Genomic DNA, 25,536 nt, shown 5'->3' with positions numbered 1-25,536 from the left:
TCATCCACTGATCCACCGCCAGCTACAGTCTCTCCGTCTTTCACTTATCCACCATCCACTAAACTTGCTCTTCCTTCCACTGATCCACATGCTATCACAGACTCGTCTCTTGCATCCACCACAACGGACTCTACATCATTCACTGTGGTGCAGCCTATGCCCACCACAACAGCTCCTCCACCTCTCTCCCCCACTGCCCCTCCACCCCTCTCCACTATCGCCCCTCCTCCTCTCATAACCACACCCCCGCCTCCACCCATCACCACAGTAGCGCCACACTCCTCCCTCGTCACAGACACAGACTTGCCGCCCTCCACCTCCGATCCACCTCCTTCTGTTCCACCGTTACGATCCACTAAAGTGTTCTATCCACCGCCTACACTTCCACCACCTCCGGTAACCAGTAAGGCTCCACCAACACCGACCTCCACCTCGCCTTTACCCTCCACCACAGCCCCGCCACCACTCACACCCACCACAACCCCTCCACTATCCACCACACTTACATTATCCTCCACCACAACCACACCACACGATGTCAACCACCACCACACCACTACCACTCAGCCACCACTTCCGTCTGCAGCTTCCACCACCACCGCCCCACCACCACCCCCCTCACCACCCTCCACACCACCACCACCACCACCACCCACCACCACCACCACCACCACAACACCGCAGGAATACCCACGGAGTCTCATGTATGCCAGCCACCTCCGTCAGCGTCCCTACTTCCCCGCCTTCAGAAGCACCTCCTCTCCCATTTCCTCTCTCCCTCTCCCTCCATCCATCCAGCCTCCTCGTTATCTTCCTCCTTCCTCTCCTTTCACCTCTCCTCATCCTCCTCCTCATCTTCCTCCTCCTCGTCCTCGTCCTCCTCCTCTTCCTTCTCCCGCTCCCCCGTCAGGATTGAAAGAACCATCCCCTCCACACCTCCTCCTCCACCTTACTTCGACCCAGCGGCGCCCACCAACATCTCCGCGCAGCTTGGGACTCACGCCTACCTTCCCTGCAGGATCCGGAACCTCGGCAACCAGTCGGTAGGTGATAGACACTTTAAGGTGCAAAATGCTTCCTTGGAGTCAGCCAAAGTGGTTCCAGGAATCAGCATGAGTCAGCAGCAGGGGTCGGGCGTTTGGTTCGGGTGTGACGGGGAGCTGAGGATCACTATTGAATTAGGGAGCTTTATGAGTTTCCTGAGTCTCTGGAGAGGTTTCATTGGTGTTTTCTCTTTGTTGAGTTCGCTATGACTAACAAGGGATTAATGCTTAACTAGTTGGAATGTGAAGAGTTGAGGATCATCATTCAATTAGGGAGTTTTATGAGTGTTTTCTTTGTGTCTGGAGAAATTTCAATGGTGTTTTCTCTCCGTTGATTTATCTGTAACCAACTTGTGATTGATGCTAAACTAGTTGAGATGTGATGGTCGTACAATTGAGAACTTTTACGAGTATTCCCTTAATGTGTGGAGAAGTTTTCTTAGTGTCTTTCTCTTCCTTGAATTGACAATAACTAACACACGATTAATGCTGCACGAGTGTTAAGTTTAAGCGGTTCAGCCAAGCCCGATGCTGAGTTGCGTGCGGTGGGAGAAAATTACTGAGAGGTGGCTGATGGCTGGCTGGCGATGGAAGTCAAATTAGGCTTTAATTATCCTCTGTCGTACGTGGCTCCTCTGCTCTTCCATCTTGTCCCTCCCGAAGCTGCCGTGTTTACGTAAGGATGCGCTGCTGATGCCCGCCAGCTATTGTGTGGAGAGGATTAACTGCAGTAATTACCACGGGAGAGTGAGGTGAAGCGGGACGTGTGAGGGACGGAGGGGAACCACCAACCAGTTATATCGAGGTAAATGAGCTCGCACACTCTCTCACACTCTCACACGTGCCTCCACCTTCTGCTCTACACCCTCAAGTATCTAGCCAAGGAGAAGCGAGCCAGCAGCAGTACCAGAATCACCGTACCACCGCAGACCTTTTAGGAGACTGGTGGTAAAGGAGGAAGTGGTGGTGGTGGTGGTCAGGCAGGGAAGTAGAGAGAGTAAAGGAAGCAGAATGGAAAGAAGGTACAAAAAACAGGAACAGAGAGAGAGGGGGAGGATAATTTAGAGGCACGGGGAGGGCGAATAACTCAAAGGGCGCACGCAGCGGATTGGGTTTCGCAGTGAAGGTTATCTGAGGGTGACTGAGGACGAGGGGAAATACTGAAAGGGCTGAGGGGAGAGTGAGAGGGCAAGAGGGGATTTCAGAAGCTATTGATATCGAGAGTTCCAGCTCAGCACGAATTATACAAACATGCCACTCCTCCACCATTATGGCACGCCGCTGCCTTTCTTGCCGCGGCAGATGTGGTGGTGGTGGTGGTGGTGGTGGTGGTGGTAGTGGTGATGCAGGGTGTGGACGGTGACTGGCAATTTGTTGTTACTACTGGTGGTGGTGCTGGTCCTTGCTGACTGAGTGACTGGCTTTATTGGCTTGTTTACTGGGTTGTTTATGTTTACTTGTTGTTTATTACTTGCTAGGTTTTTATTCATTTTTTCTTTATTTGTTTAGTAGTAGTAGTAGTAGTAGTAGTAGTAGTAGTAGTAGTAGTAGTAGTATAACAGTGTTTTAAGTGTTAGGAAATCCAACTAAAAACACAAAATTTAGTTAAAAAGAAAAAAAAAAGACGCTCTCGGTGACGTTCCCTCTTCGACTCCCTACCCGCCTCAAAGAAGAAAATCCAAAGGAGTGGCCAATTTAGTTTCTAAGCGATATTTGACATTCCTCTTTTCGAACAGTTCAACTCGTAGGAAGGAGAAACAGAAGCATGAAAAGAGTTCCAGAGTTTACCTGTAATAAGGAAGAAAGGTTGAAAATTCTGGTTAACTTTTGGGGACAGAATAAGAGTGAGAAAAAACAGAATAGCAAGACTTGTGCAGCGAGGCCATGGGAGAGGGAAGGCATGCAGTCAGCAACTTGAGGAGAAACATGGAAACAACGATACAAATAGAAAATTATAAAACAATGCAGTAGTAAGTGAGAGAAACAAGACAGTCTGCTAGAAGAGAGGAGTCAGTGAGATGAAAAGTTCTTGCCCTTCACTCCACGCTGTTTAGGAGGATTCTCAGTTAATTCTCCCCATTAATGAGAACACTATTCCATACATGGACGAATAAGGCTCCTGTGTAGAGCAAGCAGCCTAAAGAACGAAAATATATTGGCGGAGACGATACAGAGCACCTAACTTCATGGAAATGGCTTCAGCATAAAGAGTCCAAGAATGTTCACTGTAAAGGAAGGGGAATAGCTGAGTCATTGAATTTCTAGTAGTAGTAGCAGCAGCAGTAGTAGTAGTAGTAGTAGTAGTAGTAGTAGTAGTAGTAGTAGTAGTAGTAGTAGTAGTAATAATTCTGTAGTATTAGTATTGTGGTAGTGGTGGCAGTAGTAGTAGTAGTAGTAGTAGTAGTAGTAGTAGTAGTAGTAGTAGTAGTAGTAGTAGTAGCAGTAGCAGTAGTGGCAGTTGTTGTTGATATTGTTGTTGTTGTTGTTGTTGTTGTAGCAGTAGCAATAGTGTTTTGCACTCACGGGAGAGAGAGAGAGAGAGAGAGAGAGAGAGAGAGAGAGAGAGAGAGAGAGAGAGAGAGAGAGAGAAACTGCCTGTGTGTGTGTGTGTGTGTGTGTGTGTGTGTGTGTGTGTGTGTGTGTGTGTGTGTGTGTGTGTGTGTATGTGTGTGTGTCGGGCAGCAAAACGGCAGAGTAAACATGAATTCCGCGCCCTGTTGGCTTGATCCCCTAATGGCCGCAGTTATTATATTTGTCGTTCTTTTCCGCCGCCGTCGCTTAAAATTTTTGTTTCGTGCTGTTCGTGCGTCAGGAAGGGCTACTGCTGCTGCTGCTGCTGCTGCTGCTGCTGCTGCTGCTGCTGCTGCTGTTGTTGTTGTTGTTGTTGTTGTTGTTGTTGTTGTTGTTGTTGTTGGAGACTTTGTTACTGCTACTTTTAGTTTTGCCTTTTTTTTTGTCATTGTTAGATTTTTTTTTTTTTTTTGTACAGTAGTTATTGTATTTTTACTGTAGTTCCATTTTTGTCGTTGATGTTGGTGGTTGTTGTTATCATTGCTGCCATTGTTATTACTGTTTTTATTATTACTATTATTATTATTATTATTATTATTATTATTATTATTATTATTATTATTATTATTATTATCATTATTATTGTTATTATTATTATTATTATTATTATTATTATTATTATTATTATTATTATTATTATTACTACTACTACTACTACTACTACTACTACTACTACTACTACTACTACTACTACAGCAGCAGCAGCAGCAGCAGCAGCAGCAGCAGCAGCAGTAGTAGTAGTAGTAGTAGTAGTAGTAGTAGTAGTAGTAGTAGTAGTAGTAGTAGTAGTAGTAGTGGTAGTAGCAGCAGCAGCAGCAGCAGCAGCAGCAGCAGCATTAATAGTAGTAGCAAACTTCATAAGACACTTTGTCTAATGATACTGGTGGCAATTTTTGTAAGAACAGTTAGGGCAAGCTGTGCACTTCAGGCAGAGAGAGAGAGAGAGAGAGAGAGAGAGAGAGTGGGTGGGTGTGCGTGGGTGCGTTTCCGGATACGTTTAAGGTTCTACATGTTTCTCTAAAAAAAGTTAAAAGTAGAGGAGTTCGGAGCCCCAAGAGCCAATTGACCAGTTCCCAAGGTGACCCGAGGCTCCCCTCCTGAAACTGCCTAAGGGGAAGTGGCAAAGCAGGAAAACAGGGAGAGACTGGCTATTCCTGATTTTCTTTTACTAGTAGTAATGGCAGCAGTAGTAGTAGTAGTAGTTGTAGTAGTGGTAGTAGTATTGTCAGAATTAAATGCAGCGTTACTAATATTCACGTAATTCTGCAACTTCCATGGCTAGAATATAATAAACAGTCTATAAAAATTCAATAAAGTCGATCATGCGGTGGTGCGAGTGACTAGCGGGGCAGGGAACGCATCCTTCCACACTGAGGCATTTCACTTAGCAAAAATCACGCGTCCTCCGAGTGAAGCTGACGCGATGCAAGCAGGCGAGAGAAGCATTCCCAGGACGTGAGGCAAAAGGAAGCAATTACTGTGGAAAAAACATCTTGATGCAGTGACTGGAACGGCAAAACTGTGAGAGGATTATGTGGAGAGTGTAATCAAAGACTTGCAAAGGTAGATTATAAAACTGTGGCCAGGAAAAATAAGCCCAAAGCAGATTATGCAGCAGCTATTACCAATGACATCAAACAGAAATGGAATTATGTAAAGAGAGTGGTGCCAAAAACAAGGCGCCTGCAGGAGCCACTTGAAGGTATTAGTACAAGTTTATACCAGCACCCTCTAGTGGACAATGTTCAAATGACTTGGAAAGAAAAGTGCTTTGGTGCTACGCTGGAAAATGGCAAGTCCGTGGAATTGAATTTTCATTTAATTTCGAAATTCCCTCAAATCTTCCTCCCATTGTAAAAAAAAAAAAAAAAAAAAAAAAAAAAAGAAAGAGAGAACTGAGAACAAAAAAAAACACTCGAAAAGCACCAGGAAGGAAACAGACCTCAAGGAATCAGAACAACAAATGAAATAATGAAAACTGAAAGCAAGAGAGAGCAGAAAAAAACAATAAGACGTTGGACTTACAAGAACAAATCCTTGAGTTCGCAAAAAATTAAAATAGAAGCGACACATCGTGCGTTCGCTTCCCTTCAGTTGGAAGACTTGACACTCAGGGGAACGACCTCACTTGAAACGAAAGGGAACTCATCAACCCCATTGCCCCGAGATCAATTGGTCCTTGGGTAATGTGCCTGACTAGATCACGGTATGGTAAAGGCAAAACAGAAGGTTAGGTCTGCATAATACCTGATGAAATGAAAAAGCACACGAAGTACTAGTAGATATAAACAAACAAACAAACAAATTTTTTCACGGTTTATAAGAGCAGCAGTAGTAGTAGTAGTAGTAGTAGTGATGGTGGTAGTGGTAGTAGTAGTAGCAGTAGTAGTAGTAGTAGTAGTAGTAGTAGTAGTAGTAGTAACAGTAGTAGTAGTAGTAGTAGTAGTAGTAGTAACAACATCAGCAGCAGTAGCATCATCATCAACAACAACAACAACAACAACAACAACAACAACAACAACAACAACAGAGACGCATAGTCTCAAAAAAGCCACCTTCGATTAACCTGCCTGAAAGTAGACAATTGCCTGGGAAACAGAAACACTGCCGGCCAGCATTTCCAGGCGACACTAATTGACAGCCTCATAAACGAGAAATTATGTTAATATCACGTTAATTCCGCGTGACGGTATCTCCTTAATTATATATAAAAAGGTCAGGGTTATACAAAGAATGTTGATACATGAACTCACTTGCCTCGGTCTTGTTTGCTGGTGTGCTGTATTCTGAAAGGCTGGTTGGTGTGGATGGAAGCCCTTTAATAATAGTAATAATCAGAAGAAAATAGACGATTGATTGAGTAGTAGTAGTAGTAGTTGTAGTAGTAGTAGTAGTAGTAGTAGTAGTAGTAGTAGTAGTAGTTGTTGTTGTTGTTGTTGTTGTTGTTGTTGTTGTTATTGTTGTTGCTGCATCAGTAGTAGTAGTAGTAGTAGTAGTAGTAGTAGTAGTAGTAGTAGTAGCAGTAGTAGTAGTAGTAGTAGCAGTAGTAGTAGTAGTAGTAGCAGTTATAGTAGCAGTAGTAAACATTAAAAGCACATAATATTTTCGAGTTTCAAAGCTATAAAACGTACGAAAAATTTGTATATACGTAAATGGCTGACCCTGAATTCCGCAGGGCAGTACATCTCCATGAAACTCGTTGCGTATATACAGGCATGCCTATTTTATACGCATTACTATCTAAAAAACCGTAAATAAATCTACACTGGCAAATGCACGCATGGAAAGTCAGGGAAATAGGAACATTCTCACTAACTTACTTGCCAAACTGGGACGAGCATCAGCAATCGAGCATCGAATTTGGCACTAAGGTTCGGTGACCTCCAGAGACCCTCGCGTCGTGTCGTGTCGTGTTCCGTCTCTTGACAGTAAGGGCACCACCACCATCACCGCCGCCACCACCACCACCGCCTTGCAGCAAGACGTGAATATTGTTGCATAATGATCATATATAAATGGCAAAGAAGTAATCCCCTCAAAGCAGTTTTATTTTTTATGAAAGTAAAGCCGAATGAGTTAAATTACAGACTGAATAATTGTACGGTGCTTTTAATGATTTGTATATTATTTAATATGATGAAATGGTCACTGCTACTATCATTACTGCTACTACTACTACTGCTACTACTACTAACTACTACTACTACTACTACTACTACTACTACTACTACTACTACTACTACTACTACTACTACTAAAACTACTACTACTACTGCTACTACTACTACTACTACTGCTACTACTACTACTACTACTACTACTACTACTACTACTACTACCAACATTACTGCTACTACTACCTCCTCCACCACCACCATCACCACCACCACCACCACAACCACCACACAAGGAACAGTTGCAGCAAACCATGGTGTAATAACAATATGTATGTAACAGTTACTCTCATATACAGTTAAAACCTACCTTTTCGTTTAGCAGAAATAACAGTAATCATATATCACAAGTTTTGTCGTAATATGAATACAGTTGGTAATGAAAAGGCAAATTAAATGACTATTGCTTATCACACGCTCTTTATTGCGCCAACACTTCATCAAGCCAAGGTCATTCCACGGCTACTGCTCTTGCTGAATGTAATCTTTTACCAAGGGGAGAAAAATGCAACACCGGTCAACATTTTTCAGGTGCATGCAGGGAGAGAGAGAGAGAGAGAGAGAGAGAGAGAGAGAGAGAGAGAGAGAGAGAGAGAGAGAGAGAGAGAGAGAGATACACAGACTACAACAGACTTTGCGGTCCTCACAAGGTTACGTGACCTAGGACTACTAAGGTGATAGTAGAAGAAAAGGACAGCAAAGCATAAGGCTCTCTCCCCGTCCTCCACTCTTCCGGTATAAGCCGTACAGGAAACAGGTCGGAAATAAATACCTTACGGGGTTGGAGAAGTAAAAAAAAAAAAAAAAAAAAATTATAGGAAAGAATGAAAATGAGGAGCCCCATTTCCTGGAAGCAAGGAAGTTAACCACAAAAGAATGTAGACCGAGGATATGAGGCAAAATATTTATCAAGATGGCGTTTAAAAGTCTCAACGGTGTTGCAGTCCATCACGTCCCGAGAGAGAGAGAGAGAGAGAGAGAGAGAGAGAGAGAGAGAGAGAGAGAGAGAGAGAGAGAGAGAGAGAGAGAGAGAAACTGACTGATTGATAAAGAGACAAACAGAAAGACAGACGGACTGATAGACAGACAGACAGACAGACAGACAGATTGATAAAGAGACAGACAGACAGAAAGACAGATAGACAGACAGATAGACGGACTGATAGACAAACAGGCAGACGAAGACAGGCAAAAAACAAGGCAGAGAGAGAGAGAGAGAGAGAGAGAGAGAGAGAGAGAGAGAGAGAGAGAGAGAGAGAGAGAGTTACATCAGGCCGGCGATCCGCTACACTGCCAATACGAGGGCGATGCAAGATGTATGAGCATTAGGAACCAAATTAAATTCGCACATCCTTTCCAAGTATGATGGCGAGAGCGCGTCCCCGCCAGCGTTCATCCCGTTCTCGTTCGTTGGCCTCCTTCACGCCCAATTGCCAGTGACCCTCCGCCCGCCGCCGCCCGCTCACCTTCCCGGGGGAATGGCATCATGAAAATAAAGAATCGCTGTAAAACAAAAGGACAAATAAAAAGTTCTGTATAGTTTAGAATCAGGTATACGTATCAATTCCATTCCAGTATATAAAAAATGCTTACATATAGATAGACTCATTCACTGGCTAAAAGATGTATTGACTTCATTTGGTTTTAATTACGGTCTGTAAATACGATGCTTGCCTCCATATTTTTTGCGTATACTTGTGCTATAAAAATATAATAGATAAAATTATGGATAGGGATGTTAGGTGGAGAGAGAAAAATTCTTGTATTATTTTTAGATTGTTTAATACATAATTTGCAACTCTGATCAGAAATTAATCTCGATGCTTCCTATATACCATGATATGCAATAGTTATCACTTCCTTTATTATTGCCATGGCAAGAAATATATATATTACCTGATAAACTTATATAAAAAAAAAAAACGTGCTGATCTACTTGCCTTTTGTACTTAACTCACTGCAGTTCCCTTGATTGGTATTGCGTGTTATGCTATCGCTGTGTTTAGGGAGTGCACTGCTTCCTGCGTCATGTGGCGTGGTAAAGCTGACTCACTCTTCCGGTTTAATGGTAAAAAGCGAATATTTGATGTGGATAGAAGGTTAATGATACTGACAAACAGATAGACAGGTAGAGAGAAAGAAAGAAAGGAAGAAGATAGATACGTACGTACACACACACACACACACACACACACACACACACACACACACACACACACACACACACACACACACATACAGATAGACAGTCAGTTAGCTAGATAGTCAGGCAGTAAGATAGATGGATAAATAGGTAGAGAGACAGATGAGTGTTTACCTGCCGTGCTGCCATCCGCATCAGTAACTGCTGCTTTAGAAAACTCGTGGTACAAAGTTTATTAATTTTAGTGTTATAATTCATGAACCCAACTAACGAAATTTGAACACACACACACACACACACACACACACACACACACACACACACACACACACACACACACACACACACACAAGTACAAGCTGACGTTAGAGCAAATTTTCTTCACTTAGTCAGACGGCGGAGAAAATGGCTCACTTTTGGTGTCATTATACACACCATTTTGCCTTAAATTGAGGCCATTTGTTTCCTCGCAGATCATTCCACAATTCTGACTGTCTGCCGACCTTCCCAGCGCGCCAAGTGTAGAGTAAACAAAGCATATATATTATTACTTCAACTCTTATATTTGAAACTTGCGACAGGGCTTCGTAAACGGTTTTTTTTTTTTTTAGGAGACTCTTACGGAAGTTATTTGGGTTTTCAAGGATGTTCTCATGTTTCTAATGATATCTGAACAAAGATAAATCATCTCTGTGCCCTTTAGTCTTGGTGAAAAACAGTGTTTAAGACTAAAAGCAAAAGTATCTCTTCTTCTTTCTTCTTCTTCTTCTTCTTCTTCTTCTTCTTCTTCTTCTTCTTCTTCTTCTTCTTCTTCTTCTTCTTCTATTAATTGTTATATATTTTGTTCAATGAGAAAACCGCCCATGGGAAGCTGACTAGTTACCTCAGTGGCCTTTGACAAAAATAGCCCAAGAGAGATAACAAAGTGATTATGAATAATAGCAAAAGTACTTACCTCTCCTTCTTCCTCCACTTACTTTTCATGGAGTTCATTTAAACTTTGTCGCTTGGCGCCATGGACGTGCATCATGGTCTGTGATTCTTCGGCCAGTTCAATAGTCAGGGATTTCATTTCATTTCCAAATATTTTACCGAAACACGAAGGCAACGCTGTTATTGGCCACTCTTTTATTCGCTTTCCAATTAGTCCAGCAGCCAGCCACACCACACATCACCTCGCCTAAGCATTAATCCCTACCGCCCCAAAACACCACACCACACCATTCCCAGTGGACTACACCGTCTGCTGTACCTTAACTGTCTGCACCATTCCATTCACAGCTGTCCCTTTCCTCACCCACCTCCACAGACACCACACCACACCACGCCACACCATTCTCTCAAGACCACACCATCTGCAATACCTCAGTGTCTGCATCATTCCATTCACAGCTGCTCCTTCCCCTCAGTCCTCACCCTCCGCCTACACGCACACTGCCACCCTCCTCCTCCCATTTCATCATGACAAACTCCTCTCCTCCTTCCCCCAAGCTCTCCTGTCTCCTCACAATACTTCCTCACCTCGCTACGTATATACGATACCTGTTTCTCCTCACCTCCCCCTCCCCTTAACCTTGCTCCTCCCAGCACTGTACGCTATTAGTGAGTCACACACACACACACACACACACACACACACACACATAACACACGCAGCTTGCACTTCGTCACGCAAACTGATTTGTGGTGTTTGGCTTCGTGACTATATTATTACATTTTCTGAATAGTATACATACACCTATATGCCTGCACACTCACGCCCACACACACACACACACACACACACACACACACACACACAGACAGATAGATAGGCAGATAGATAGATAGATAGATAGATATGTAGGTAGGTAGATGGATGGATAGATAGACAGATAGATAGAAAGATAAATAGATAGACAGATAGGTAGGTAAATAGGTAGGTAGACAGACCAATATATATACAAATAGATAGATAGTTAGCTAGTTAGATAGATAGATAGATAGATAGATAGATAGATAGATAGATAGATAGATAGATACATAGATAGATAGATAGATACATAGATACATAGATAGATAGATAGATAGATAGATAGATAGATAGATAGATAGATAGACAGATAGATAAACAGACAGACAGACATATTTTACTTTCAACAAAACTCTAAAATTCGCATTACTTAACACACACACACACACACACACACACACCACCTTCACCTTCCTCCCACCCACACACACACATAAGCCCCTCCTACACACACACACACACGCACACGCACACACATATACAAAGCCTCACCGCATCACCTCTCTGCCGCAGATCTCGTGGGTGAGGAGCCGCGACTCGCACATCCTCACCGTTGACCACTACACCTTCATCTCCGACCAGCGGTTCCAGGCGTGGCATGAGCCGGACTCCGAAACATGGACGCTGCAAGTGAAGTACGTGCAGGAGCGAGACGCCGGCAGATACGAGTGCCAGGTGTCCACGGAGCCCAAGATGAGCCATTTTGTGCGTTTCCACGTCGTCAGTAAGTACCTGGAGTGAAAAATGAAGTGGAATGGTACGAGTAGGAATGTGTGTGAGAAAGGATCGGAGTGTAGCAGTGAGGAAATTCATCTGAGTCTATATCGTGAAGGGGGGAAAAAAGCAAAGGATTGGTAAGGTAGGAAGTGAACGGTATGTGAGGCTAAAGGTGAGCAGAGCAGTAAGTTAAGGTTAGAGGTAAAAGGATTAAGGGGAAAGGGTGTTTGAGGTAAGAGGTGGTGGTGGTGGTGGTGGTGGGGGTGGTGGTGGTGACGGCGATGATGGTGCTGGCGGTAAACGTCTTGAAGGTGAGAGGTGGTTGGAGGTCACAGGGCTGAAGATGACGTACGGAGACGGTGAAGGTGAAGGTGAGGGAGGTCAAGTTTAAAGCCATGTGGTGGGGAGGTGACCTTTCCACATATCTTCCTCCTCTTCCTCTTCCTCCTCCCCAGCACCCTTGGTTCGCATCCCAGGGGGCCCAGACATCTTCGTCAAGAGTGGCAGCACCGTCACCATCAAGTGTATCATCACCGCCGCCCTGGAGCAGCCTGACTACATCTTCTGGTACCAGGTTAGTCCCCCCCTTGCTCTCCCCAACATGCGCCGCCGCCTCCGCCTGGGTGCCGCTGTGTTGTCCTTGAGCAGATGACGAAGGAAAATTAGTGTCGTAGATTAGAAGCAGGAAGATTAAGACTAGAGCTGCCGTGAAGAAGGACCGGGGAGAAGAGAAGGAGGATCACTAGGAGGATTAGAGCAGGAATGTTATTTTGCCAGACGTAGGAAAGGAAGTCTTCTAAATGGAGTGGGTAAGGAAGGATTAAGTATTAGGTGAAGAAGTATCTAGATTTTTGTTGGAGTATTAAAGGAAGTATGTGATTTTACAAGACGTAGAAAAAAAAGCTTCCTACATGTAATGCCTGAGGACAGATTACTTACTTGCTTAGTATAAGATGATGTAGACTTTTAATGCGTGGTGTTGATAGACTATTTTAAAAATTGCAATGAGAAGTAACTGAGAGCAAAGTGGTGGAAACGAAGAAAAGGGAAAAAAAAAATCTTCCACTTGACTCGCTAGAGATGAATGCAATATTGATTTTGCAAATGTCTATTTAATACTTTTGATTCGTTTTATTGATAATTGTTGAGTACAAGCTACGGTGAGAAGTAAGTGACTGGGAGCTAACCGATGAAAACGAAAACATTGTAGTGAGAAGAAAAAGGGAAAAGTTTTACCATATGGACTTAGTAAAGATGAATGTAATACTTAGTGAAAATGTGTAGACTTTTGATGCGAGGTGTTGAAAGACTAAGTTAAAAAGTTCTGATGAGCAGCGAGTGATTTGGCGCGCACTGATGAGAGCGAGTCCTTTTGTAACACGTAAAAAAACGAAAAAATCTGCATGACTAAGGACGAATGGACTACTGAGTATGGAAAAATCTTAACTTTCATGGGCGTTACCGAAAGATATGAGGACAACCTGGTCATTTAGAACAACGCACTGGTAAGAACATTGTAGCACAGACCTAACCGAGATTAATAAATCCCTGCGATAAAGGTGGACACGGAAACTGGAGCTCGCAAGGAGGGCTGAGTTACAAGGCGTCTTTCATAGGACTTTGATGATGACGCGTCCCTTACATTCCATTAACTCTCACATTCTCAAACACTTTGTTCTCTCATCAGGATTATTTTCAGAGGTCACAGATATGATTAGTCAGTTTCTCATAGTTTCCCACGCAGAATCCTTGTTAAACTATCACCACCCTTGAAAATATCCTTGGAAACCTGAACAGCTTGCACTAAAGACTGCCAGAAGTGGTGTAGATAAGACGCACGAGTGTTTGAGAATGCGACCCTGAGAGAACAGTGAGTCACGCGGTGCTGAGAAGAATGAGTCACTTAAGAGGAGCAGAGAGGTGGGAATCAATTATCCGGGGCGAGGAGGAGCCGCCTGAGTCATTTAGAGTCATGGAGAATGGAGGTCCGAGGTATAGGAAGGAGAGTGATGGACCACTTAGAGGAGAGAAGAATGGGTCACTCTCGGCGGCACGGAGTTATGGATGTGCCCGGTCCCTCTGAGTGTCTCCTGCCTCACAAGGGTCGCGGCGCCTCATGAGCATCAATACGGCACGCCACTCTTACCTGCCGCTAATCCATCTGTTCGCCGAGCTGTGCAGGGTGTGGAGCGGTGATGGTGGTGGTAGTTGGTGATAATGGTGATGTTCATGATGATGATGATGTATTACTGTTATTTGTTGGTGCTACTACAACTACTATTGCTATTGTTGTTGTTGTTGTTGTTGTTGTTGTTGTTGTTGTTGTTGTTGTTGTTGTTGTTGTTGTTGTTGTTGCTGCTGCTGCTGCTGCTGCTGCTGCTGCTGCTGCTGCTGCTGCTACTACTACTACTACTACTACAATTTAATGATAACAATAATGATAAAGATAATATCAACAACAACAATAACAACAACAACAACAACAGTGATCTATTCACACACCGGCTAAAGGAGGAGAGGCGAGGGGAGACGAGAGAAGGCGTCACGCGTTGCTTCATGGCAGGAATAAAGGCGCAGAAGAGGGAATCCCTGGTCCCTTCATCCCGTCTCTTTCACTCGCCTTTTTACGAGATGCAGGGAGCGCGGTGGCAGTGTCCCTCCAGCCCGCTGTCGAGGGGTGTGCGGCCAGGAAGTGTCTCTCCTGCGGCAGGGGGGATAATGGTGGTGATGAGGGTGTTATTGGTGATGTTGATGATGATGGTGGGAGTGATAATGGTAATGATAGTAATGATAATAAAAATAAGAAGAAGAAGAAGAAGAAGAAGAAGAAGAAGAAGAAGAAGAAGAAGAAGAAGAAGAAGAAGAAGAAGAAGAAGAAGAAAAAGAAGAATTGAAACAACAACAGTAACAATAACAACAACAACAACAATGATGATAATAATAATAATAATAATAATAATAATAATAATAATAATAATAATAATAATAATAATAATAAAAGAAATATAAGAAGAAAAGGAAGAAGAAGAAGAAGAAGAAGAAGAAGAAGAAGAAGAAGAAGAAGAAGAAGAAGAAGAAGAAGAAGAAGAAAAAGAAGGAAAAGAAGAAAAATAATAGTGGGCATTTTTTTCCATTTCTGTTGAGCTTGGCAAGAGCTCACATAATAATTTAAAATATAATAATAATAATAATGATAATAATAATAATAATAATAATAATAATAATAATAATAATAATAATAATAGTAATAATGATAATAATAACAATAAATACACTAAAAAGATTTATCCATTATCGCCATAAGTGTGTGCAAGAGAGAGAGAGAGAGAGAGAGAGAGAGAGAGAGAGAGAGAGAGAGAGAGAGAGAGAGAGAGAGAGAGAGAGAGAGAGAGAGAGAGAGAGAGAGTGTGTGTGTGTGTGTGTGTGTGTGTATGTGTGTGTGTGTGTGTGTGTGTGTGTGTGTGTGTCGTATCAAGGCAGATAAGGTTACAAGAGAAAGAGAGGAGGAGGAGGGCGAAGGACGAAGGAGGAAGGATGAAGAGAAAGAGGAGGAGGAGGATGGGAATGCCTCTTATAGCTCTAGGGATTGATGTGATAAAGCTCACTCTGGGGGACTCGCGAGGGGCCAGGGGCGAGCGGCCATCCCTTCGTCCGCGTCCCCGTCAGCGTCAGTCCCTTGAAGTCTAAATGTGAAAACTTTATGAGAACGACCCCGTATAACTTCCGTAATAGATCGAACCAACGGCGACGGCCTTTTAGCGATATGAGGTCCTCCCTGTGGCGAGGCGTGCACCCCCGCAAAGTGTCTGGTGTCCCTAGTTCAGAAAATTGACGATGATGGCGATTAGAGAAAGAATGAAAAAGAGGAGGTGAAAGAAAAGTGATAACTAAAGAAGTGCTGGTGTTTTTGTAGATGTTTATATTCCAGCGTCGTGTTGCCAGAGCTGAAGATCCGCAGATTATCTTTTGCTCATAGCTTAGAAAATTGACGATGGTAATTAAAGGAAGGACGTAGAGGAGGAGAAAGAAAAGTGATAATTAAAGCAGTGGAAGTGTTGCAGATTATTATATTCCAGTGTCGTATTGTCAGAGTTGACCTTTCCTCCTGTTATTATGTCAAAAAGAGGACCAGCTGGTGAATCTTGCGAAGTGCCCCTCCTCTTAATATGCTTGGCGGTGTTTTCTTTCCGTTTTCTTGTGCCGAGGAGACGCGGAGTGCCATTGAGAGAGAAAATGGGATGAACATTACCGGCTTATGATGCTGCTGCCGTGCTGGGTGTTGTTGTTATTGTTGTTGGTGTTGGTGGAGGAGGAGGAGGAGGAGGAGGAGGAGGAGGAGGAGGAAGTGATGGTTCTATATAGGCCATTCTTTTTTTTTTCTTTTTGCTTTTTACATTTGTGTGTGTGTGTGTGTGTGTGTGTGTGTGTGTGTGTGTGTGTGTGTGTGTGTGTGTGTGTGTGTGGGTGGGTGGGTAGGTTGGTGGCTTTGTGTGTGTGTGTGTGTGTGTGTGTGTGTGTGTGTGTGTGTGTGTGTGTGTGTGTGTGTGTGTGTGCGTGTGTGTGCGCGTGCCATTGCGTGCGTGCGTGCTTAGCCATTGAAAACCGTAGTACAGGATCTGGTACATGACTGAAAATAACACACACACACACACACACACACACACACACACACACACACACACAGGACACCTTTAAAGTGGACAAGGGGGACACAGGACACAGGACACGAGACAAGAGACAAGGGTGGCGCCAGCGGCATCTTGGGTCTGTCGCTTTCCGTTGCCACTTGACTACTTCGGCCACCGGAAGATCGAACCCTTGAGAGATTGCCAGACAGCTCTTCCGTGTGTGTGTGTGTGTGTGTGTGTGTGTGTGTGTGTGTGTGTGTGTACTCTGACTTTGGACCACGCGCTGGACTCAAGTGTGTGTGTGTGTGTGTGTGTGTGATCCAAACCACACACTTGAGGATCACGTGCTGGACTCATGAAGAGAGAGAGAGAGAGAGAGAGAGAGAGAGAGAGAGAGAGAGAGAGAGAGAGAGAGAGAGAGAGACTCAGAAAGACAGAGACAGAGAGAGAGAGAGAGAGAGAGTCAGACAGAGAGAGAGTCAGAGTCCACACCTCACCTTAATAACTCACTCCTCCACAGGGCCAGAAGCGGGTGGTGGACGGCGAGAAGGGCGGGCGGCGTGTGGAGCTGGAGCGACTGTCAGGAGAGGCTACTGAGGGCACGCTGATCATCCCGGCAGCTTCGCCCAGGGATCAAGGGGACTACACCTGTGCCCCTGCCACCCTGCCCAACGCCACCGTCACCCTCCACGTCCTCAACGGTGGGCGGCCTAGGCTGGTGTCATGCTGCAGATAGATAGATAGATAGGTATATAGATAGATAGATAGATGAATGGATGGATAAGTAGATAATCAAATATATGGATAGATAGATGGATGAATGGATGGATGGATGTATTGGTAGATAGATAGATAGGTAGATTGATAGATAGATAGATTGATAGAGGGATAGATAGATAGGTAGAAAGAAAGATAGATAGATAGATAGATAGATAGATAGATAGATAGATAGATTGATAGATTGATTGATTGATTGATCGACTGATAGATAGACAGACGGACAGATAGAGAGATAGGCAGAAAGAAAGAAAGATAGATAGATAGATAGATAAATTGGTGGTTAGATAGATATATACATAGACAGATAGATAGATGAATAGATGGATAGATAGCTAGATAGACAGATATCTTATTGATCATAAATTACAGACATCATAATTTCCATAACTATCATAGTCAAACAAGTCGCTTCTACACTAAACACAATAAAAAAAACTAAAACATGAAAAACATAACACACACACACACACACACACACACACACACACACACACACACACACACACACACACACACACACATACAAGAAACATTACAGAGCATTACCGTTATGTCTTACAAATGACCAGAAGAGTACTCGTGTTATGTAAACGTTAGCCCCTTGCACGTTTCCTGGTCTGCGGAGGGAGTAGGCGACGTGATGCTGCCTGGGCGCCTTGGTACGTGAAGCCATGTTCTGAAACACTTCCACGCCCAACCTCCGCTCCATTCAAAAGGCTGTACTTGGCGTTCCACAGGGTTTTAATGGTGTTCTTTATGGTTCTTATGACAGATTAACAAGATTTCTAGATTATTAACAGGGGAAACAGTCTTGAGAACCCGGTTAATCATCTCTGTGGCCTTTGAAAATAGTCATAGTAAAGGAGCAAAGTGTTTCAGTATACCGGCCATAAACACGTCAAGAGAACGTAATAAACTTCCTAGTGCTGTGCAATGACTAAAAACTCACAACCGTATATATGAAAGTTTTCCAAGTAACGGTCTTTTTTCCTCTTTTCAAGTGTAAAGGCGGTGTGGCAATGACTACAAAAAAAGTAAGGCTTCCTCCTCTTAATTGCCGCTTCCCAAAAGGTTGAGCAGAAAAAGCGTTCCAATCGTGGCGTGGCGGCGCTGCTTGTAATACAGTATACTCTTGCATTACCACGTTCATCAGCATCTCATTGAAACTGCTAAACACTCGGCGCTCGTTCACTCGTCGCATTCCGCAAGGCAATTAAGGCTGCACGAAACCACAACGATAACTTCCACTGCTTTCACTACAAATTGAATTCCATCTTAACACTTTCACTGCTGCGTTTGTTCTTCGCTAACGTAAAGAGCATTGTTAAAAAATTAGCATACGAACATAAAGTAAAGGAGAGAATAGATTATTTGGGTATTATAGAAATAGCCTGGCTTGCTAATTTCGAGAAACTCACTAATTATTTCTAGGCAAAAATGTGATGCTTTTTCCGTGATCAACACCGTGAAGGGATCAACGGTGAAATTAATGAACTGAATTAGCCTAAACCTAATCTAAACTAACCTAACCTAACCCTCGGATGAAAAATCTAATGTTGTTTCAATATTTTCCGATTATCTTTTGTCCTAAGCACGTAAGTATTTAAGAGGCAACATACAGTAATGAGAGTCTAAAATTTTGTTAACGATTGTGGGAAAATTTGTCCAGGATTGAAAGGATTAAATCTTAACCTGTATTAATTAGAGGCAGCTACAGAGTGAGTGGAATATAATGAAGTCCTTTGTGTAGTTTCTTATTATTTTTTAAGTTCTTCCAGCGGTAATAACAAGTGGTGGCGGATTGTCTGGGTTGCTGAGTCAGTCCACGCCAAACCAGACCCAGGGCACGCCAGATTTACATAAACTCAGCGCCAGTCCTTCGCCAGCTTTCAAGTTCATCCTGTGTCCGCCTTCCTTCTCTGTCTTTTCAAATGTAATGCAAAAATGAGACAAAAATAATCTCTCGCTCTCTAATAAGCTTTTATCTTTTTTTACTGATTAATTATTTGCTTTGATAATTATTTGTTTTAATTATTTGCTTCCTTACCTATCTTACTTATCCTATTTATTTTATTTCTTCATTCTATCCTATCTCCGACTTCCTTCTGTTTTTTTTTTTTTTTTGTTTTCCATGTAATGCAAAGAAAAAAGGATCTCTCGCTTTCTAATTAGCTTTTCGTTTTATTGATTTGTATTATGCATTAGTTATTTACTTCTTTGCAAATTTATATATTCATCTTATTTTATCTGTATTATCCTATCTTGGCTTTCTTCTCTCTTTTCTTATCTAGTGCGAAGGAAAAAAAAAATTTGTCTCTTGCATTCTAATTAGCTTTTCTCTTGTTATTTACCTGCATTACGTTTGAGTTATTTATTTTTCACTTATTCATATACATATTATCCATCTTTCTTTTTTTTATTTTATCACATCTTCGCCTTCCTTGTTTCTCTTTTCTCGTGTAATACAAAAAAGAAACAAAATAAAAAAAATCATCTTCCTTTTACTAATTAGGTTTTCTTTTTACGGGTTAGTATTATAGTTAAGTTATTTACTTGTTTACTTATTTATATATTTATCTCGTTTATTTATTTATCTCATTTATATATTCTGTCCTATCTTCTCCTTCCGTCTTTTTTATTTCTATGCAAAAAAGCACACAAAAAAATCATCTTTTGTTTCCTAATTATCTTTTGCATTGCTGATCTGTATTATCCATTACTTACTTACTTCCTTACTTATTTATGTATTTATCTACTTATTTATTTATTCATCTGTTTACCCAACATGAATGACATATCTACCTGTAAACTCACCTCAACTCACCATCTACTCATCTTTTATTCATCTGTTTATCCTCCTTAATTCCTTTACCTACTTACATATTCACCTCTACCTTGTGTATTTAATTACTCCCTCCTTCCTTCCTTCCTTCCTTCCTTCCTTCCTTCCTACCTTCCCTTTCCCTTTCCCTTTCATGTACTCGCCGTGTGCCAGGAAGGGAATGCTGTGAACCCTTCCTCGCCGCCTCTACGCGTGGGGTTAACACAATGTTAAATTAGGCCTTCGCTGGGCGGGGCGCGTCCTCTCCCACATTACTGCCGTGCTCATTACTGTCCTCTAGCAACGCTTCCAAGATTCTTGCAGATTAGAATTAACCACGAGTTCCTCCCCGGTGGATTTGGAGTGAAGTATTTACTATGGTGATGTCGCTTCGTTCCCATATCAGTGTATTAATTACTGCGCGTGTATTATTTAATTTATCCCCGGTGATAATTAATAAGATGAGCGTCCCTAATTAGTGGCTGGTGGGTGAGGGAGACGAAAGGTGCCGGCGAGGCTCCACCAGCGTGTCCTGCTAACATTCAAGAATATCAGCGTACATCACGGGAGGGTTTTAGATCGCCTGTGTCTCGCTTGCTTCCACGGGAGGGCGAGTGAAAGGAAGCATCTCGTAATAACCTAAGACAAAAATAGTATCCAGGAAAAGTGGCAGCAAGCGCTCCCTCCTGGCGCAGGCTGATCCGCATGCATAATTCCTCGCCTAATGATGTTCACGAGCGTACATGTAAAGGAAGAACGTTATTAAAGTAAACAAATAGAATAAGATAGAATGAAGCAGGCCAGCAGGGGGAAGTATATACGGTGCCTTCCCTTCAAAATTATTACCAAGGGAAAGAGAAGTAATGACGGAAGTGATTAATAATCCCCCCCTCACCTCCACACTTTCTTCCCCCAGCGGGAGGCGAGCACGGCCCCTCGTGTGGCGCCTGGGAGACAAGGCCACCCCTGCACGGGAGCGCCTCGCCTTATCAGTAATGGCCAGACCTGCCCACTCTTGACAGCAGGTCACCAAACTTAGCCGCTCAGGATCACCGGGACTGGCACAGGAACAACCTTTCTTTTTCTTCTTTTTCTTCTCCCTTTTTTTCCATCAAGTTTACCGCCACGAACGCCTCGGAGCGGAATAAGTAGCGCCTCCGTGTTACTAGTGTTTGTTTGTGTGGCCTCGTGACACTGTATAGCTCGAGAACAGACACACGCAGAGATTCTTAAAGTGTCCACTGGGGAGCATATCTCGTGAAATATATAGATGATTCAGTGGTGGTCTTGGTGTTTGAGTGATGATGAAATTGGTGATAGTGATAATAATGATGAGGAGATGGAAGAAGGAGGAAGAAGAACGAGGAGGAGGAAGACGAAGAAGGAGAAGGAGGAAGAGAAGAAGGAGAAGGGGAACTATGATTAATGAAGATGTTGATATATTGGTGTGTGTGTGTGTGTGTGTGTGTGTGTGTGTGTGTGTGTGTGTTCGTACACACACACACACACACACACACACACACACACACACACACACACACACACACACACACACACACACACACCAAACAAACAAACAAACAAACAAATGTAGCCCAATGCCTATGTTATTTTTATTTACAGCCAATGTTATTAGCTACTAGAGCATTACCTTCCCTGCAGAGAGTGGCACAGGGGAGGAAGAGCTGAAAGTCCCTGCCAACCTCATCCACCTCCCCATTCCCTCATTCCACCTCACACTCATCTTATGTCGATTTCAGCTCTTTTGAAATGGCAAGACTAATGATGAAAGAGCCAATGATCCGCATTATTTCATCCCACGAGGCTTTAATACATGGCTGGGAACAAAATAACAATAGTATTATCAAAATTAAATGGTGGTAGTGTGTAATGCACTGTGGCTTTCCCTCAACAATACACCGCCACTGATGTTTATTTGTTCTGATTCACTGTGTACTGTTTTGGTTTATTTTGTTCTGTACTGAATATGTTCATTGTATCTTATTTTTTATGTACCTTTATTCATTGATTGACTCATTGATTCATTGATTCATTCATTTATTTACTTATCTATTCATTCATTCATTCAATTATTTACTTATTAACTTATCTATTTTTTTTATATATTTATATTGTTTGTTTTTTTAACTTATCATTTTTTTTAAACTTCTTAGAAGATTGTTGTTCATTTTCTCATGTTCTCAAATTCAGGTTTACCGTTCCAGTATCAGACCTTCTTTTCCTATGATCAACAACAGCTTTTAAGACACGTCTTCAGCTTTCTTATAGTTCTGTATTCTAGGAAGATAAAAAAAAATGTGTCCATGCAAACAATTTTTCTAACAATGGACTTGATGTTAACAAAGGAAGGTTGTGTCAGTGGAAGAGTTAATGAGCAGAACAGGTAATTGGTGATGGCAAGGACAGGTGATGTACAGAGCCAGGATTTAAGGTGAAGCTATCTGTTCCTTTATCCTTCTGACTGTCAGTGACAACATAACACTCGCTTCATCAGAGTAACTGTAGACGATTTATTTTACTGAATAGAAATGAAACTGGAAGCTTTAAAACTTTGAATTTCATCTTTACCCCTTTGGCTGTTAATGTGGTCCGAGATTTTACTCCAAACCACATTATGTTAAGCTTCAAGGTAAACTATAGCAGTAGGAGAATTAACATTACGGTAAGCAGGAAAAGTTTGAATTTCATCGTCACCCCCTTTTATTGTTAGTGTGTTTCGAAATTATTCTCAGAACCTGCACCACTCTTTATTAAACTTGAGGAGAGACCACAGCAGTCCGAAACTTAACATACCACAGGTCATGGAAAATGTAGGCACTAAAACTTTTAACCTCATGGCTGCCCCTTTTGCTATTAATGTGTGTTTCGGAATTGTACTCCAAACTTGCACCACATTTTATCAGGCTGGAGAGGAAACCGCAGCAATAAAAGGGTCAACACAACACATAAATCACGGAAACTATGGGCACTAAAACCTTGAACTTCGTCACCCCTTTTGTTGTCAGTGTGTTTCGAAATCATACCCTAAACTTCACATTTCATTTAGCTCAAGAAGAGAACACAGCAGTCTGAGGCTTAACATAACACATCGATCATGGCAAACTTCCGTCTTCCCTACAGGAGAGCATCCGGCGGCCATGCACGGAGGAGGGCCCCAGAGCAGACCCTCCCCGTCCCCGCTCTTCCTGTGCTGCCTGCTAACCTGCTGGCTGCTGGGACGCCGCACTTGCTGCCCCCTGCCGCCCTCACTGTGCCCCAGGTGATCTCAGCGGCACGCGGGACATCCCTAGGCGACACAAGTACTTCCTTAAGGGAGCAAGAACGAGGGGCGCCGGCAGAGTCGGGCCACACCGCGGACCTGTATAATAATGGTGATGTGGCGCCTCGTTGGACCTTCTATTTTTGTATCCTGTTAAAAGAGTGTGACTTACTCGACCTGCGTGACCTCTGTGAGCTGTCTGTGGCTTCGTGTGAGTGCTGAAGGAGACGCGTTAAAACGTTAAGGTGAGGGGGCGCCGCGGCCTTCACCAGGTGTAAATAAACTACGGTGTCCGCGCCCCTCACCAGGACTCGGTGACGGACGCAGAATCAAGCGAAGGACTCCCGCGCACGTGAAAGTTCCGGCGTGAGATCGTGAGATGAGTGACTTTCTTAAAATATAGAGGGAAAGAGATAATTCCCAGAAAGAAGTTACGTCTGAAAAATCATGAAACCACTGTGTAATTAACTAGTTCTCTTGCTCCAAGGAGGAATGAGCGGACTGGGGCAGACTGAGGGAGAGACTGAAGCCGCCTCGCCCCGCCCCGCTCCGCCCCATCCCGCCCCACCCCGCCCCGACACACTGTATTGAATAAAGGGACCTGTTTTATTTTATAATTATATACATCTATGAATAATAAATGCATAATTTACAGCATTACCATGGAGAGTCATCACAAAACATCACCAGCGCACTTCACACTTGTCATGTCATCATTATCCTGTTCATCTCATCACCATCATCACCATCACCATCACCATCATCCTCACCATCACAGCCTGTACAATCAACACCACCCGTCATCCTCATCATCCTCACCACCATCATCATCATTATAATTATTTCGTCCCACGAGTCATCGCCGTTTATTTACCCGACTTATTCCCTGTGATTACTGAAATACGACACTAATTAATTAATGAGAATAGACGTTGCTGTGCTGCCAGGTCTCTTTCCACCCTTCTGACCTGCCGCCCCCTCACCCTCCCACACTCCCCTACCCTCGACACAACACTGCACCTCCTCCGCTAGTCCAGACATTCCCTCCCACAGCAGCACCACCGCTCCCTCCTCCTGTGTTGTCCCGTCACACCCCGCTGGTGGCTCCGTTTTCGTTCCATTAACTCTCATTAGTTGCTCACGAGGTAATAATAATGATTATGATGGGAGGAGTATACTGTTCTGTTCTTGGCTCAATATCACAACCTGGCGTATAACGAAGAAGTCATTTAGGGGATGCGTGCGTCGAGGCTCTTTGAAAGGTGAGGTTATTCAAAGTCATTAACACACACACACACACACAGGCACACACACACAGACAGACAGACCTTAATAACACCACCTAGCGTTACCTGTGTAGTCACGTGGTTCTCCCTTCAGTCTGTAGATACATTTAGAAATCAATTAAAAAAAATGTTATCCCGTGTGTGTCCCCCCATCGAGTCCTCCCCGTCATTTTACGAGTCTATTTTGTATACTGTGACAAGTCCTTCGGGGTTTGCGGACTGTTTCGAAGCTATACACATGCAAACCCGGACCCCACCCCTCGTGCGTCCCTGCGAGCCCCGCCGTTGCACCCCGTGGCGGAGGGAGCACTGAGGCTGCCGAGGTGTCCCAATGATGTTGGATCCACGAGGATGTGTGAGAGTGTTCTGCAGAGCGTGACATTCCTCAAGTGATGACTCGGCTGTGTAAAAGTATATTAGGATGCGAGTAGTGTAGATGGTGTGTGCGAGATTGCGTGAGTAAGACGCGGCCTGCCCACCTTTTCCCCTGCCCCCATGCAGACGTGTGGGTGTGACAAACGAAAACGAGTAGACCAGAGCCCCGCCAGGTCGGCCGTGCAGGCTGCGGGGACACGGGCAGTCTGGAACACATTTCTAAAGCTTTTGGTGTTATGAGGTGATCCGAGCTTGACTCTCCACAAGCACCTGGCAGGAAGTGGTCATATCCTTTTCTATTTCACTTAGTTGACTGTTCATTTCCCGCCTGGCCGGAGCCGGGCAGCCATGTAACACTCATAAGGCATATTTGTTAAACAATTTTGTCATGTAAAAATGTGTTGAAATACAGTTGAAAGCTTCGTA

The 25,536-nt window shown here is 43.4% G+C and overlaps 1 protein-coding gene across 1 annotated transcript; it reads left to right on the top strand.

Annotated features, from left to right (window-relative positions):
- Positions 1–407: 407 nt before the first annotated feature.
- On the top strand, positions 408–25,536 carry LOC135114518 (hemicentin-2-like; the record flags this gene model as incomplete). Its single annotated transcript, XM_064030403.1, has 5 exons — positions 408–1,043; positions 11,737–11,947; positions 12,396–12,514; positions 17,089–17,269; positions 23,311–25,536. Coding segments are annotated over 5 exons (1,290 nt in total), but the record flags the coding sequence as incomplete, so codon positions are not given.

This window comes from Scylla paramamosain, chromosome 2, assembly GCF_035594125.1.
Source record: "Scylla paramamosain isolate STU-SP2022 chromosome 2, ASM3559412v1, whole genome shotgun sequence".
NCBI classification, from domain to species: Eukaryota; Metazoa; Arthropoda; class Malacostraca; order Decapoda; family Portunidae; genus Scylla; species Scylla paramamosain.
Note: the sequence above shows the minus strand (reverse complement) of the source record. Positions and strands in the feature narration are given on the sequence as shown.